At 49.5% G+C, this 16579-nt stretch overlaps 1 protein-coding gene across 2 annotated transcripts in view; it reads right to left on the bottom strand.

Moving 5' to 3' along the window:
- Positions 1–13425: 13425 nt before the first annotated feature.
- Setx (senataxin) overlaps positions 13426–16579 on the bottom strand; it is a 49590-nt gene continuing 46436 nt past the window's right edge. For both annotated transcript variants that reach the window (XM_032902944.1, XM_032902945.1), the window contains exon 26: positions 13426–15186. In XM_032902944.1, the coding sequence (XP_032758835.1) occupies positions 14464–15186 (723 nt within the window). In that variant the 3' untranslated portion in view covers positions 13426–14463. The remainder of the gene's footprint in view (positions 15187–16579) is intronic.

A 16579-nucleotide genomic window follows, 5' to 3' on the forward strand; every position in this document is an offset into this window, starting at 1 on the left:
TTCTTCTTCTTCTTCTTCTTCTTCTTCTTCTTCTTCTTCTTCTTCTTCTTCTTCTTCTTCTTCTTCTTCTTCTTCCTTCCTTCCTCCTCCTCCTCCCCTCCTCCTCCTCCTCCTCCCCTCCTCCTCCTCCTCCTCCTCCTCCCCCTCCTCCCCTCCTCCCTCCCCTCTTCCCCTTCTTCCCTCTCCTCCTCTACTTGCTCCTCCTGTCCCTCCTCCCTTCTCTTCCTCCTTTCTTTTGCTGGTGGTGAGACAGGGACTGGGAAGAAACGCTGCTCATCACAACACCCGCAAGTCCTGCCATACATAACACAACACACAACACACACACACACACACACACACACACACACTCACACAAAGAACTCTTGTGCACACCCCAGCGCCTGTTCCTGGCTGCCACCACCAGCCAGCGGACCTGGAACTCCAGTTGCCTACAACTCTAGTCGCTGACTTGATTCTCTTTTGTATCTTTCTTTTTTTTTTTTTTTTTTCACTCACAGACCCCAGGCCCCCAAGGAGGCCTAGAGACAGAGGTACTCACTGTCTGGGGGAGGGGTAGGACAAAGGGCGGGAAGGGGCGGAAACCTTGTTTTCTAGAGAACTATTTTGTTTGTATCCACTGTCCCTGTGAGGAGGGACTCGGGTGGGAGCTGGTCACCGAGGGTGGCTGATGGTGTACAAGCCCACAGTAAAGCGACTTCACAGCTGCCTCTGCCTGCTTGCTTCCTGTGTTGATAGACATTCCAAAGGTTTGCATAAAAAAGGAGCCCACAAAAAAGGAGCCCACAAAAAAGCTTGAAAGACTCCCTATTGGGGCCACTCTTCGCAGTCTGTCCTCTCACTGTACCCTCCCCCCACTTTACCTTCAGCCAGGATGCTGGCCAGCATCTGGTAGGTGGTTCTAGAAACAGAGGTGCCCTTCCCCTTTCCTACAGCTCCTCCAAATCCAGGGTCTCTGCTGTGGAAGCCCCAGGAAGAACTCGGGGAGAATTCTTAGAATTCTGCTAAACCCCATGCTGACTTGTAACCCGCTTCTGTGGCCGTCTGGGGTAAATGTGTTGACTCAGGACCAATGTGAGTTACATAGAACTCCCGGCTGCTGCCTGCCTGCCCAGTGGGTCCCGAGGTGGGCACTACACCTGCTAGCTTAGGCGCTTTGGTATGTGAGGACCCAACAGGTCACTGAAGCTGGCCCAGTGTCTGCAGCCCAGTATCCTCTGCTCACCCTGCAGGAGGTCCAGTTTCCTTCCTTCCATCTCCAAGCATCCCCTGCCTCCTTGTCCAGGTTCCTAATTGCCCTCTGCTTCCACAAGAGTCACCTCCCTGTAGGCTATCTGCCAACTGCTCTTTCTAGCCTGGGCTATCCCCAGGCCTTTGGTCAAGTCTCCGAGGCAAAGCTAAGATTCTGCTGAACACGGGCTGGGCATGAGGGCACATACCTTTAACTCCAGCACTCGGGAGGCAGAGACAAGCGGATCTCTGAGTTTCAGCCAGCCTGGTCTACACAACCAGGACAGCCAGCATTACACAGAGCTGCTGTGTCTGGGAATTGGGAGGAGGACAGAAGACGGACTGTTGACCGACTGAGACCAGATACTGCCCCTCAGGCCACTCTCTGCTCTGATCCCCTGCCTTAGGTTTCAGGAGTCAGTTCCAAACTCCAAGGGCGGCTTCTGTCAGGTCCCTGGCCCCATACATGAACCCCAACATGCATAAGAAATAAGCAGAAATGACAGAAGGGACTTCCAGAAAGTTCCTAAAAGCCCTTCCCCCGACCCTGGTCACACTGGCTCCAGTCCCTCTTCTGCCTCTCTCCCTGGTGCTCAGTCCAAAGGGTGGAGGCAGGAGCCAGCAGGCTGAGCATGAGTGGAATGCCCCCCAGGATGGTGGAGCAGAAGCAGACATTGCCTCTGTGAAGACCCAGGCAGGCTGCAACCCAGACTTCTGAAACTGGACTTCATGTGAGGCTGTGAGAACCAAGATCTCTGTTTCAGGCAAAATGGCCGCTCCCTAAATCTCTGACTCTCCAGGCTTGACATCCAGACCCCAGAGTCCACTGAGTTCAGAGAGAAACCAAAAAACCCAGTTTACTACACAAAATCAACACCCAAGCCTGGGACATCGCTCCCCAGAGCAGGGTGGGCCTGCTCAGTAGGGATGCAGAGGGTGAGCTGATGCCAGCCCTCTTCCTGCAGATGGCTGGGATGCTGGGGTGCGGAGGAGGATCCTGCAGCAGTTAGAACCACAGTGACGGAAGCCCCTGCCCGGACGCAGAGGAACAAGGACGTGTGCACGGATTAACAAAGGTCTCAGGGAGACTCTAATAATGGAGAGAGGGGAAATGGGCCTGGGAGTAGGAAGGGCTCAGCTGTGGCCTGACTCATGGGTTGGGTGGGGCTGTGGAGCAGACAAGCTCTCCTGGCAAGGCTCTTGTCTTGAGCAAGGGTGTTGTGGTGCAGAAGGAGGCCACTGGGTCTGTTAAGGGGCTATGGGTCTGTTAAGGGGCTATGGTAACAGTGGGGCAGAGTCTCCTTCCTGCAAGAGGCCACCACATACACTTACCCCTTTAAGTCACCGGGAGTGTCCTAGGACACTGGAGGAGCCTGGGAGGAGAGGGGGACCCACTCCGTCCTTCCTGACCTCTCAGCTGGCCTTGCTGTGTCAGCATCTCTAGGAGTAGCCAGTCATCTCCAGAGCAAAAGGCTGTTATAGCTCACTGTAAATCAGAATGGCATCCCCAGTCCCTACAGACTGCTCAGGCCCTGACCTCGGCTGGAGGTCAGGGTGGAGGGGAACGTTGCCAGCAGCCATTGGGAAACTCTTTTTTTTTTTTTTGTTCTTTTTTTCGGAGCTGGGGACCGAACCCAGGGCCTTGCGCTTCCTAGGTAAGCGCTCTACCGCTGAGCTAAATCCCCAGCCCCTATTGGGAAACTCTTAACATCTTCCAGGCCATGGAGCAAAGGAGAAAGCAAAGTCACCCAAGCCAGTCACAGCTCAGCTTTTGATGCCTGGTTCCCCAAGGAACAGGCAGAGGGGGAGGCACTCTTGACCCAGCTAAGCTCATAGCAGCATCCACCTGAGCCACCATTTGGGTGTCAGGATGTTAGCCCTGCCCTTACCCCAGGGCCAGGTTTTTGCACCAGGGCTCCAGTGATGCCAGGGCCCCTACCCCAAGTGGTGACATCCATAGGCATCTCACAAACGCCCAGGCTGAGGTGCACTTGCCCTAGTTTGAGAATCACTGTGTTAGAAGGAAAGGATGGCTCATTTCACAGAGGGGCAAGTAGAGGGTAGGAGGAAGGAAGGGACTTGCCTGAAAGAATGGATGGGTGAGATTCACCCCTAAACCCTGCGTGCCTCTGCAGGCCTCTGTCTCCTCTCTGCCCACCTCCCTCTTCTACTCTGAGTAGGGGATCCCTGGGGAGCCTGGCTTCATCCCATTGACTGCTGGGAGCCAGGGGATGCTCCCTCTGCACAAAGGCTGCCTTGGCCCTGCCCCCTAAATAAACAGGACTGCTGCGTTGGCAATCTTGCCTCCAAACATGTTTCTCAGTTATGAGGCATTTATGGGCATCTGGGGAACAACTTGCATCTCTTAAAGGTCTGGGAGAAATGGGGTGTGCGGGAGGATCCAGCTAGCCTCCCCAGAGTGAGGCACCTAGCCCATCCTAGCTCATTCTAGGTGGGGATTGTGAAGGGATGGGCCCAGACGAGAAAAGCTTAACCAACTCATTTTTCCTGTTGGAAGCACACATTGCAATGTATAGGGAAGTTGGAAAGCACGAGAAAGCTAACAAAACCTATGCATACTTTGAGGTCTTGCTATGCAGCCCAGGCTGGCAGAGAACTCCTGATCCTCCTGCCTCCTCGGCCTCCTTTGTGCCAGGATGACAAACGTGTGTCAACTTCACCCAGATAGTCATTTTTGTGTTAAAATTACCCACGAGTCTCTACTCAGAGCTAATAACTGTCAATATTTCTGATGGACATTTCTAGTATTTTTTATAACAAGCACGCCTATGGGAATTAACCTCGTCTTTCCTTCCAATTCCACAGGATGCTGGGATTACAAAGGCACCCACTCTGGCTAGCTTCTGTGTGTATTCCGGAGATCCAAATTCAGGTCTTTACCCCTCTGTGACAAGTGCTTTACCCACTGAGACTTCGTTTTTTGAGACATGGTCTCTCATTGAATCTGGGGCTTACCAATCAACTGGTCAGAATGTCTGTCAAACTCCAGGATCTACCCTTCCAAGTACTGCGCCTATGGTGGGCATCGCTGCCCTCCTTCCTAACTGGGCTGCTTTTACAGCCTCATAAAGGCTTAAAAGAAAGGTTAGCACAGCTTTTGCCTGACTCCTGACCCTTTGCCTCCTTCCTCACAGCCTCAGCTGTTGGCAGGACTTCAGACCTCCACAGGGAATTGCTGTTTCTGTGTGAGGACAGGGTCTGGCCATATCCGTGTCCACCCACCCCACCACCACCACCACATGACTCTGGTGGCAAAAGAGACCTTGCCGTCCTGAAGAGGCAGGAGTCCTGCAGGCTGCCAGGTGGTTTCCAACCCAGGACAAGCAGATGACCCTGGTGACACAGCCAGAAGCTGAGATGGGCACTTTCCTTAGCTGACCAGTGCTTACATGGCTAACCAAAATAGGGAAGCCAGAGAAGATGGCAGCCCAGGGCAAGGGCCTAGGGCTTGCCACCTGCATTTGAGTCACTGGGTATCACTCAGTGTCACTCAGTGTCTTGTCTTCTCATCTGTGAAAAGGGACACGGCAAGAGTACTGCTCTCCCAGAGATATCTCTGAGTCAGTGAGTTCACACTGGTGGTGTTGAGAACATGTCTGGCCTAAAGCCAGTCGTCAGCCAATGTCTGCTGGTTTATGGATTGGTTACCCCTGCCCTGTCACCTCCATACCTGTCATGTGACACAACCTCACCCCTGCTCTCTTTCTCCCTCTTTTCCCTCATACACGAGTGTGCCGGGCTCACAGCCATAATGCACAAGCGTCCTTGGATGCCAAGGTCCAGTTTCAGCATGAGGAGGGTCCTGAGAAAGGGATGAGTGGGAGCAGTGCTGATTACGTCAGTGGTGGGCTCTCTCTCTCTCTGTCTCTGTCTGTCTCTCTCTGCTCCATCTGGTCAGAGAAACTGAACCCAGTCTTTTATTTACTAAAACTACATTATTCAGATCTTTTGATTATTGTTAATCATTTTCTTAAAAAAAAAAATCCATGGTTACATAAATTCTAAAATCCCAGATCATTACCCACAACCCCCGATTCTTTGAAATAAAAACAAAACACAAAGCAAAAGTACATTTCCTTATTGTTTGACCACAGCGTGCTCTTCACGGGCAGCTGGGCACAGTTCTTGCGATCTCCTGGTAGGGCAGACAGCAGTCGTTACAATGGCTGTTTTCATGTGAACAGACCACTGAGGTTAGGATTGTTCCTTAGGAAACGTTTAGAATCTGTGCCAGTAAGGCAGCTAGTTCTCGCCGATCTCTGGGCACTGTTCTCTCCAGCCCTTCAAGCAGCAAGGAGAGCGAGGAGAGCTTTTCAGAGGCTTCTACATCCATCTTTTTTAAAAAAGATTTTATTTCATGTACGTGAGTGCACTGTCTTCAGACACACCAGCAGAGGGCATGGGATCCCATTACAGATGGTTGTGAGCCACCATGTGGTTGCTGGGAATTGAACTCAGGACCTCTGGAAGAGCAGTCAGTGCTCTTAGCCACTGAGCCATCCCTCCAGCCTCATCTTTTAATTCTTTAGTCTTCATTTCCTTATCCTAGAAATTCCATGGCCTCATGTCCAAAACTGACCACCTCTCCATGAAAGCTAATTCCCCAGGCCAGTGTCCTTTTCCATTAATCCACACTCTCCTTCTAATACTGTTTTGAGATCATATGCACACCTTCCTCCTACAGGATAAACCCATCCATCTTTCCTTTTAATAAATCCTCCTTTTTCTATCTATGCCTTTTCTTCTCTGTCCTTGATGTCCCCAAGTTCACCCTGGCTAATTAATACAGCAGCCATTGGACCGGAGGGTACATGTGTCTCCTTATATAATTCCAAGTTTAAGGCCAAGTCACATAATGAGCGGTTTTTACAAAGGACCACACAGGTTTTTTTTTTTTTTTTAAGATTTATTTATTCATTTATTATATATAAGTACACTGTAGCTGTCTTCAGATACACCAGAAGAGGGAATCGGATCTCTTTACAGATGGTTGTGAGCCACCGTGTGGTTGCTGGGAATTGAACTCAGGACCTCTGGAAGAGCAGCCAGTGCTCTTAACCACTGAGCCTTCTCTCCAGCCCCACCACACAGGTTTTTATGGCCGCTGTGGTTATGTTGTCTAGGTCCTTTCCCATAGCCCCAAAGGCCAAGCAGAAGGGAGGCCTGTTCCTCATCCCACACAGCCTCATGACCACCACCATTCCTCATTCCTGAGAACCACATCTGTTTCATTTATTATGGAGGGATTAGCGCCGAGTAATGGGGAAAATATATTCCCCAGAAAGAGAGATTGACGTTGAAACACATGAGACAGCAGATCAGCTTCAGGGCAACAGCAACCATCAGCAGACTCGGGGATCCACAGCCTGGCGATGGATACTACAGGGGCAGGAACCGTGTCACCCCGTCCCTTTCACCACAATGCTGGACCTGGCACTTGGAGGCTAATGAGGCCCAGCCCTTCCACCTGCCCTAGTCCTTCCCAAAGTTAGGCAGCTGTTGTTGTAAAACTATAAAAATAAAAAATGTAATAATTGTCTTTTACCCCGCTAGGTCCACACGGCGGTGTCCCAAGATATCGGCTAGATATCTGGGTGGAAACACATCCCAGCCGCACACTTTCCTACACTCAAACCTTCACATAAAAGAACACACAACACAATAATCTTAGATCCAATTGATAAGATATAATTGCCCACTTAAACATACAAAGCCCGGTACCATCCATCCCTAGGAACATTGATAACAACCTGTAAATACACAGAGCAGAATATTTGTTTGTTTGTTTGTTTGTTTGTTTGTTTTTCCGGAGCTGGGGACCGAACTCAGGGCCTTGCGCATGCTAGGCAAGCGCTCTACCACTGAGCTAAATCCCCAACCCCCACAGAGCAGAATATTAACATCACCTGCCATGGCTTTTCACCCTCTCCTCTCTCCTGTCTCCTCCTTTCTCTCCTAGTCTCCTCCTCTTCCTTCAACCTTCTCTCCCGCCCATCCTTCCTTCTCCTCCAATGACAGCCCTCCTTCTATCCTGTACCTGCCTCACCTGTACTTTACAAATTCAATGGAGAGGTGGTTCTGGTGAAGTCACCTGAGTTCTGAGTACTGACTAGGCAGCTGTCCTTGGGGCAGTGGAATTAGCATCAAAATACAGATAACTTCAGGGCAAACCACAACAGGCAGCTGCCCAGCATTCATACCAACCAGGACCCGAAAGGCTCTGCAGGCCTCTGCCCACTGTGTCCAAGGGATGCCCCTGCTCCTGGACTGCCCTGCGTGTAGCAGCCAGAACGTCAGGGCAGGAGCCCTTCTGCTTACTTCTTCATGGCTGCCCTGGACCCATAGCAAACCTCCTTCCCCAGCCTTGAGTGTAAGGATTACAGATGTGAGGCTTGCTTCTTCTGTTTGCTCTCCTGCACATGTTGGGTACTTTGGGGCTTGGGACTAGCAGGGGACATTAGGCAGACTGGAGAGAGAGGTGTGGATGGGACATTGGGAATCCAGGAAATGGAGGTCATGGGACAGGAACTCCCAGGGGCTTTTCTGGAAGGCACAGATTGTCACGTGGCTGTCCTAGACCTCCCAAGCCAAGGGAAGCCCTCTGGCTGATCGCATGGCCTACCTGCCTCTGCTGACCCTCCCTGATCAGCATCACCCTTGTCCCCATCCCTTCAAGGTTCTGCTAGGCCCAAAAATTCCCAAAGAGGTATAGAGGGGCTGGAGGAAGGATATGAGGGCCAGGCAGGGCTGGCTCTAAAGGGGTCCCAGGGCCTGGCTGAACCCTAGAACCGGGTGGCAGTGGATAGGTCTGGTCTAGAATGGGTGATGGGGCTTCTAGAGAAGGCCAGGTCGTCATGCTGGGATCGCAGACTTGGGGGCAGCTTTGTCTGGGAAATGCCTTTGATCCCCAGAGGGTGGGAGACCAGCTTCCAGGACCCCTGTGCATCCAGGAGAGGAATGAGGTCACAGATGGAGGCCCATATTCATAAGCCTAGTTAAGATCACGCCAGACCTAAGAGGCACAGGCCTTTAATCCTAGCATTGGAGAGTAAAGTTGGATTCCACAGCTAGCAGACAAAAAGCCCAGAGGCTGGATGCTAGGGCCCTGGACCAGCAAGGTCAGCGGAGTCTCATGAACTCTTATCCAACATGGGGTATTTTTTTCTTAAGACTGTACAGCAATACTCAGAGATTTTTACTGTGGCATGGGAAGGGTGATGGGAGGGCGGGCACTGGCACAGGCCCAGGGGGACAGGAGGAAGCTCTCCATACTGCACAGCATGATAAGCATCCAGCATTGACAATTACTAGTTGAATACTTCAAAAGAGCTGGAAGGGAGCAGGAAAGAGTCCTAAGAACCAATCATCTCAAGGGATGAATGTGCCTCTCATCCTGACGTGGTCACTGCACACCATGTACCTGTACTGAGAGGTCATACAAATGCCACAAAGGAGCCCAGTTCCTGTGAGTCACTAAGGGTCAGGAGTAGTGATTGACTGCCTCAGTTCAATCTCAGGAGCTACACATGAGAACAGAAACAACTCCTACAGATTGTCCTCTGACCTCCGCAGGCAGTAAGTACTGTGGTGTGTGTGCCTGCACACACAAGATACAGAACATGCAATTTAAGGGCTAAGGAAGTGGTCCGATGGCTGAGAGCACTTGTTGCTCCTGCAGAGAACCTGGGTTTGATTCCCAGCACCCACATGGCAGCTCACGACAACTCCAAGGGATTCAGATCTCTATGAGCACACACATGTGGACATGACCACTGCCCCCAGCCCCATATTCACTTAACTCTGAAAAGAAGGTTTGAGGGGTTGGGGATTTAGTTCAGTGGTAGAGCGCTTGCCTAGGAAGCACAAGGCCCTGGGTTCAGTCCCCAGCTCCGGGGGCGGGTTTGAATTTCCAAATGAAAAATGGTTTTCAGCCTTTTAGATGGATAGAGTAAATGACATTAAGACAAATCCTTTGCCAGGGGCGGTGGTGGTACTCACCTTTAATCCCAGCACTCAGGAGGCAGAGGCAGGTAGATCTACAGAGGGCCAGCCTTGTCTATAGAGGGAATTCCAGGGCTACAGAGAAGCCTGTCTCCAAAAACTGGAAAGGAGGAGGAGGAGGACAAAGGGGAGAAGGAGGAAGAGGAGGGGGAGGGGAGGAGGAGGAAGAGAAGCAAATCCTCCGATATAACCAAAGATATGTATGAAAAGGCACAAAGCACAAAGCAATACAGAACACAGGAAATGGACAGGATGTGTGATTCACACCGGAAACACTGCTTCTAAAAGCAAAAACAACGAAGAGCACAGGAGAAAAATGATCAGAGAATGGGAGCCCCACTCCCCAGACGTGGTAGGTGTGCACTCTCAGCCGAAGCCTAGCCCTGCAGGCGTTGGGAGGAGCCTAGGGAGACAGAGCAGCCTTAGGCTGCACTGGTGTTAACCGGATGGCTGCAGCACCTGGCAGTCACCAGGCCACAGGCAGAGACCCTGTGGGCAGTGGAACTGCATCCTCCAGGCTAGGGGTGCTGAAGTCTTCTCTACACCCAAACTCCTTACGGTACAAGGTTTTTCATGGCCACTGGTGTACACAAACCAAACATCTGGCTGGTGAGGTGGACAGATAACTGGTGTGAGCTATTCATTTCCATTATAAAGGGTCAGCAGTTAGGACCCCTTCCTGTTCATGCAGAGAGCCTGCACGAGGTCCCTGCACCCTTGTCTGACAGCTTACAAACTGCCTGTAACTCCAGCTCCAAGGATGTCTTTATCTGCTGCCTCTGAAGTCCGCATGTACCTGCACTCACCTGCACATGCTTGTCCCCCAGATGCACACAGATACACACAATTTAAAAGTATAAAAAAAAGTCTTGGACTGGAGAGACTCAGAGGTTAAGAGCACTGTCTGCTCTTCCAAAGGTCCTGAGTTCAAATCCCAGCAACCACATGATAGCTCACAACCATCTATAATCAGGTCTGGTACCCTCTTCTGGCCTGCAGGAGCATACACGCAGGCAGAAAGCTGTATGATGTATACATAATAAATAAATAAATGTTAAAAAAAAGTCTTAATAAGTACCATTAAGAAGTACAAAGAGACAGTTAACCAGATGTCGTGGTGATGCCTTAAATCCCAGTACTCAGGAGGCAGAGGCAGGTGGACCTGAGTTCAGCCTGATCTACACACAGAGAGTTCTAGGCCATGTAGGGAGACCCTGTCTTTAAAAGGGGAGGGAAGTGCTTGCCTAGAAAGCGCAAGGCCCTGGGTTTGGTCCCCAGCTCCGGGGAAAAAAAAAAAAAAAAAAAAAAAGGGGGGGAGGGAAATCTCTGGGGGTGTGATGGATTGCTGGCCTAGTATGTGCCAGGTCCTGGGTTCAATCCCCAGCACTCAGGAGGCAGAGGTAGGCAGATCTACAGAGGGCCAACCTGGTCTACAGAGGGAATTCCAGGGCTACAGAGAAGCCTGTTTAAAAAAAAAAATGTAGAGTGAATGTCATGACTATCTAGAACAAGTGCATACACAGCTTTGGAAGTGGTGGAAACCTGTCTCCATGGTCTTATACATGTCTCCAAGCCCAGAGTGTCCAAACCCAAGAGCAAACCCTCAGGAAAATCAGTTTTGAAATGTGGGCTCCTTGTAACTAATGGGCTGTGGTGGGAGGATGGGTTGGGCCGTTTTAGTTTCCTCCCTTGGCCCTGCTGCACTGCCTCAGGGAACCTTCCCTCTGAACAGCAACTGGTGTCCCATTTACTTTTCTTGGAGGGCTACATCCAGAATCGTAGATGATGTACTGACCCCTATGGGACCCTTATTCCTGCTGACTCCACAGCTAGACTCCAAGGCTCTGCTATAGAAACACCCGAGAGCTCAATCTTCAAGAGCTGTGCCCTAATCTGTTAGATCAGAAATCGTGGGGTGGGCCAGAAACACCACCTTTTAAAAGGTCCTTTGCTGACTTCAAGGTCAAAGGTTCCCACTTGTAACAGAAAGGCAGCCGTGTTCCGGTCCTCCATGGCTTCAGATGCCATTGGAGAACTCCACTCACATCCCACAGCAGCAGCGGGTGATAACTCAGGTCCCTTGTGTGCAGAAAACTGCCTCTGTGGTGCTTGCAACACTGTAAATTCTCTGACGTTCAAGCTAAATCTTATGCTGCCCCCTGAATTATTTATTCCTCAATGAATAGTGAAACCCAGGGAGTGGAGGGACTGCATGCAATTGTGGATTGGTACAGAGAGGGATGCCTGGTCACTGACAGCTACTGTGCTAACAAATTCCACAGATGAAGTGACCATGGCACAGTGCTCAGCCCATTGGGCAAATTTATGATCAGCCTCCGTCTTCCCTGTGATTTCCAAGTGCACACTGGGTATAGCAAGATGTGGAAAGCAGATTAAGTACCCTTTAAGTGCTTCATTCTGTAAGCTACTGCGTGTGTTCTCAGTCATCTGTGACCACTAGCAATTACCCAACTTGGACATGGATGGGCCATGCCTCCACTGGCATTCCCAGGAGTGCCTGTCCCAAGTCACTGCTCATTTGTGTTCTCCACCTCTAGCCCCAGACTAACGAACTTGCTGGAATCTGCAGTATGTCCATGTGCCAACGGGGACTGGGTATAACCTTACCCAGATTCTAAAGGGACCGGGCAAGGAGGGGGGATGAAAACAGAGCCGGCAGGGGAAAGGGTCAGCAGGCAACTCGTCCAGCTCTAACCTAGCAGCACAAAGTACTTCTAACCCAGGCCAGTTTTCCTGTTTGTTTTTATTTCTCCATTTTCTCTTAAATTTTAGGTTTTAACAAAGATAACAGGTTTACTATTTGCCAAAGTCCAGTTATGAATCCAGAGCATACAAAACACAAAGCTACAGAAAAATCCCCAAAGTGCACAAGTAATTTTAGAAAATAGTTTAGCACACTCTTGTTATAAAACACATTTACAGGAAGTTATTCACATGTGTTTGTTCAAATTTACTCCTGGTAATTCATGAAAACGTAACTGAACAAACTGTGGTAAATCAAGAGAGAAGCAAAGTAAGACAGGTATGATACATTCGCCTTGAAGTAACATTTCAAAGTGGTCGGGGCATGTTCTTTTAACCACAGCAAGGACAAAGTGAACTTTTCATCTTGCCAAGGTTCACCATTTCTGACAGCACTGTCAGGAAAAGGCCACTTGACGCAGCAAACACTTTCTCCAAATACCTTTACCAACTGGAATAATTAAGATTTCAAATCTAATGTTACACAACTACATTCTGCTGAGAAAAGGTCTAAGGTTTGCTTGCTGGAAGAGAGGATCCCCTGGCCAGAGTCTAATGCCAGCAGCCCTTACACTCACAAGGTAGGCAGGCGCAATACGAATCCCAACACTCTGCTGTGGCCAGCCGGGAGCCAGCAGACGAACACAATGTCCACAGCGTACTCGGATAGCGGCCAACTACACGTTTGGGAAAACTTCTTTTTACAAAGGCGTTTCTTTAGCGTCAAGTGGGAAATGTCCTGGCTATTGCTGTTTTCTTACGCCCCCCTCAGAAGCATACTTTTGCCTTTAGGCGGTTACAAGTCTCTGTTAAACTGCGCACACCCCACACACTAGGAAAGACAAGTTCAAGTGACAGTGAGGTCTCCTGCCAATGTCACATGCAGGAGCTTACTGAACTCCTTACCCTAGCCAGAGTAGGATTTCCTTCCCACCTAGCTGGGTACAGCCAGGAGGCTGAAGCGCTTGAGAAGGTACCTACTCCCCAGTTTCAAAAGTGCTCAGCAGATATTGAGGTTCATGTCTGGGCACCAGTGGAGAGAGATCAGGAAATTCAAGTGTTGAAACTTGGCAAAATGCAGAATTCAGCAGAATTTCTAACAAAAACTCTTGTTTAAAAACAGATGACAAGGGGTTGGGGATTTAGCTCAGTGGTAGGGCGCTTGCCTAGGAAGCGCAAGGCCCTGGGTTCGGTCCCCACCTCCGAAAAAAAGAACAAAAAAAAAAAAAAACCAGATGACAAAAACCCCAAGTAGCAAATGATTATTTTTAAGGCTGTCTTCTTGCACCAAAGCAGCTGTGCGTACAGTAGTCACGAGAAACCCCATTCCCACTGCTCTTCTACATAGAGACTGGTTAAGCAGCCTTCCCTTGCCCTGACTCTGACCTCCAGACCCCTCTGCTTTCCTCTTACAAGCACAGCAGGTCTGACAGAGGCTAGTGCCTCAGTGAGCCAACAGACTGCACTTTCATCTACTGGATGGTCCTGCAGCCCACATGGCTGCTCTCCTTTCTCACCGTTTCCCTCCTGCCTGAAGATAAGCTATCTGCTTTGCTCCTGTGTGGCCCCCATGGAATCCCTTCAAATGCATCCTTTTTCATTTTCCTGGCAACTCTCAAGTCTTCACAAACATTCTAACTGGACTCTTCCAGGCCAGGCCAACAAGCCACACAAACCCTCCCTTTGGTACATAAGCATGTCTACAATTCGCCAGTTACACCAACCTCAAAAAGCATTGGAAACATGGATGGCAGTTCAAAAAACTGTTCTTCCGTTTGGAGAAGGGAAAGAAATTCAGCCAGAAAACTAAGTCATACACCAGTACAGGTAAATGAACTTGTACAGTAATGCCCTGTGCCGAGCTGTCTTGTCTCAAAAATGCACCAATGAGCACAACAAACCCTAACTAATATGCTGCTTTCTAAAGGCCCAAGAAACCCTAGCTCAAGACACTGGCCACTGGTTCAAAGCTGGCTAACTCCCAGTACTGAGGTTGTTAAACTTGTCTACTACACAGTGGTTGAAGGACCAGTCCTCTCTCTCTCTTTTAAACATGAAGTTTGTTCTGTTGGAAAATGACCAATATTTTAGGCTGAGGAAGGAAATGTGGTCTACCAGTTTACATTTTAAAAGAATTTTCCATTTGCTATATAGATTCATAGTTTAACCTTTACAGTACTAACTCTGATCTGACCTTTTCTCCAGAACGAAAGCTCCCAACATTTTGAATTCTGACCTCAAGAACAAGATTTCAGGCATACAAATGCCCTCTCCACGTGTATACAACTGGCAAGAAGTAAGTACTGAACACAAGACCAACAAACAGACCAAGCATCAGAAGGTATTCCTTCCTCTAACAGAGACTCTTCAAGGGAAACAAAACAAAACCCAGTTTAAGGTAAGGTGCTACTAGTTGGCCTGTGGTGACAGTCCCGTCCCCAGGCGTTACTATAGAAACCGTCTCCTCTTGGCACTGCTATCATCCAGCCTCCTCCTGTCCAAGTCAGTGCTTCTCAGCGCGTGATGGGTCACAGAGCCGTGCCTCCCCTGCTCTCCAGCAAAGGCCCTAGGCTCTCTTCTGTGGCTGAGCCCAGCATCTGGGTCACTGTACTTCCTCTTACTTGTGGAGGCGGCGGCAGCAGGGTGAGCAGGTCGTGGCTCAGCCTGTATAGGCGACCTGTGGCTGCCCAGAGGAGCAACGATGGCAGTGGATGGTGGCACAACAAAACCTAGGTCCTGGAAAACCACAGGAAAGCCAGACTCTCCCAAGAGATGGACTACCCCAGGGAGCTGGGGGCTCACGGGCTGTGGATCCTTCAGGAATGTTCCCTTGGCTTCATCCAATCTCCTGAGTAGTCGTGGATCTCGAAGTCGGTCTTGCAGAAGTGGCCTTTCAGGTTCCTTTGAAGTGACAGTATCAGAGGGTGTGTGATACAAAGAAGGAGCAAAAGATGTTGTGGCAAGTCCACTGTCCAGCCTGCTGCTGGGCAAGCCACCCTGAGGTCTGGGTGCCTCCGGGGCAGTGGCTGGGGGATGGGTCAGACTCCTCTGCAGCACAGGCTTCAGTTTCAGGATCTTCATGGCATCATGTCTATAGTTTGGGTCACAGGTCTTTATAATGGCCCCACGCTTCTGAGCATCCTGAATCAGTTCATACCAATGTTGGTTTTCCTGAAACACAGAAGAGAAACAATCACACCCTATAGAAAACACTCATTTTGCTGGAAAAGCATGGGTGTCCAACTTCTGTTTCTGAAGGAATAAATATAGTCTGATAAAACAGACTCTCAAAACTTCACCACTCAGAAGACAAGAGTGAAAAGAGGCGTTCAAACGACCAGCCCTAAGGCGGCATAATAAAAGCCTGGGCTGGTGACAGGTGTAAGGAAACCCCACTCCCACCCCTGCCATCCTTGCAGCACAGGAAGATGCCTCCTGCAGATCTAGCCCTGCTGGGCTATCTATTTAAATTTGTTAGTTGAAATGAAAATTAAAACTACAGCCCCTCAGATGCATCAACCCTACAAGTGCACAATGACCACACTCCTCTAGCAGCTACTGTAATAAGCATCCATCCTGCGGATCTAGATTGCCACCAGGCCCTGGGCATGGCTGACATTTTAACAGTTAACACTTAGTTTTAGAAGGCAAAATCCTGACCATACGTGACTGTTCTTGAAGAAAACCCACAGCATTTATTAACTTCTTAAAGGACTATCTACTGAGAGAAGATTGGGAGAGCTCTTAGCCCCTGAGCACCTCTCCAGCCCCAAACCTCTCTATTATCTTACTCTAATCTTGCTTAAGTTGTATGCACACTGCTGGGGACAGACTCAGGCCCTTATACCTGCTATGTCCCCAGCCCATCGGTAATGGTTTATAATTTATTTCTGTGTTCTATGTGTTTATGTCAGTGCAGTTGCTTTCAGGGACCTTGAACTTGAGTTACAGGCAGTTGTGAGTCATCCAACATGGGTGCTGAGACCCAAACTCCTGCCCTCTACAAAGGCAGCAAACGTTTTCAACCACTGAGTCATGTCTCCAGTCCCCATGACTTTAAACTATCAACATTTATGTTAGAAACAATCTTTTAGGGGTTGGGGATTTAGCTCAGTGGTAGAGCGCTTGCCTAGGAAGCGCAAGGCCCTGGGTTCGATTCCCCAGCTCGAAAAAAAAAAAAAAAAAAAAAAACAATCTTTTAGCAGTATTTATGATAAAATTTCGATTTTCCTTATCAACTTAAAAAGAGACATGGAACCAGCTTTTACGGCTCCCTTTAAAGGGTACACAAACAGCACAAGCTAAACCACAGGTGTAGGTAAGTGTGAGACGGCAAGGAGATACATCTGAATGCCCTTGGTTGCTATTAACAAAACAGCGAAGAAAGACAAGCGAGTTAGCGCCTCTCCTCAGAGGACCACTTTCTTAAAACACCAAAAAGTTATTGGGCTGGCAAGAGTTAAAAGATGTTAGAAGGTTGGGGATTTAGCTCAGTGGTAGAGTGCTTGCCTAGGAAGCGCAAGGCCCTGGGTTCAGTCCCCAGCTCGAAAAAAAAAAACCAAAA

This window comes from Rattus rattus, chromosome 5 (genome assembly GCF_011064425.1).
Source record: "Rattus rattus isolate New Zealand chromosome 5, Rrattus_CSIRO_v1, whole genome shotgun sequence".
Lineage (NCBI taxonomy): Eukaryota > Metazoa > Chordata > Mammalia > Rodentia > Muridae > Rattus > Rattus rattus.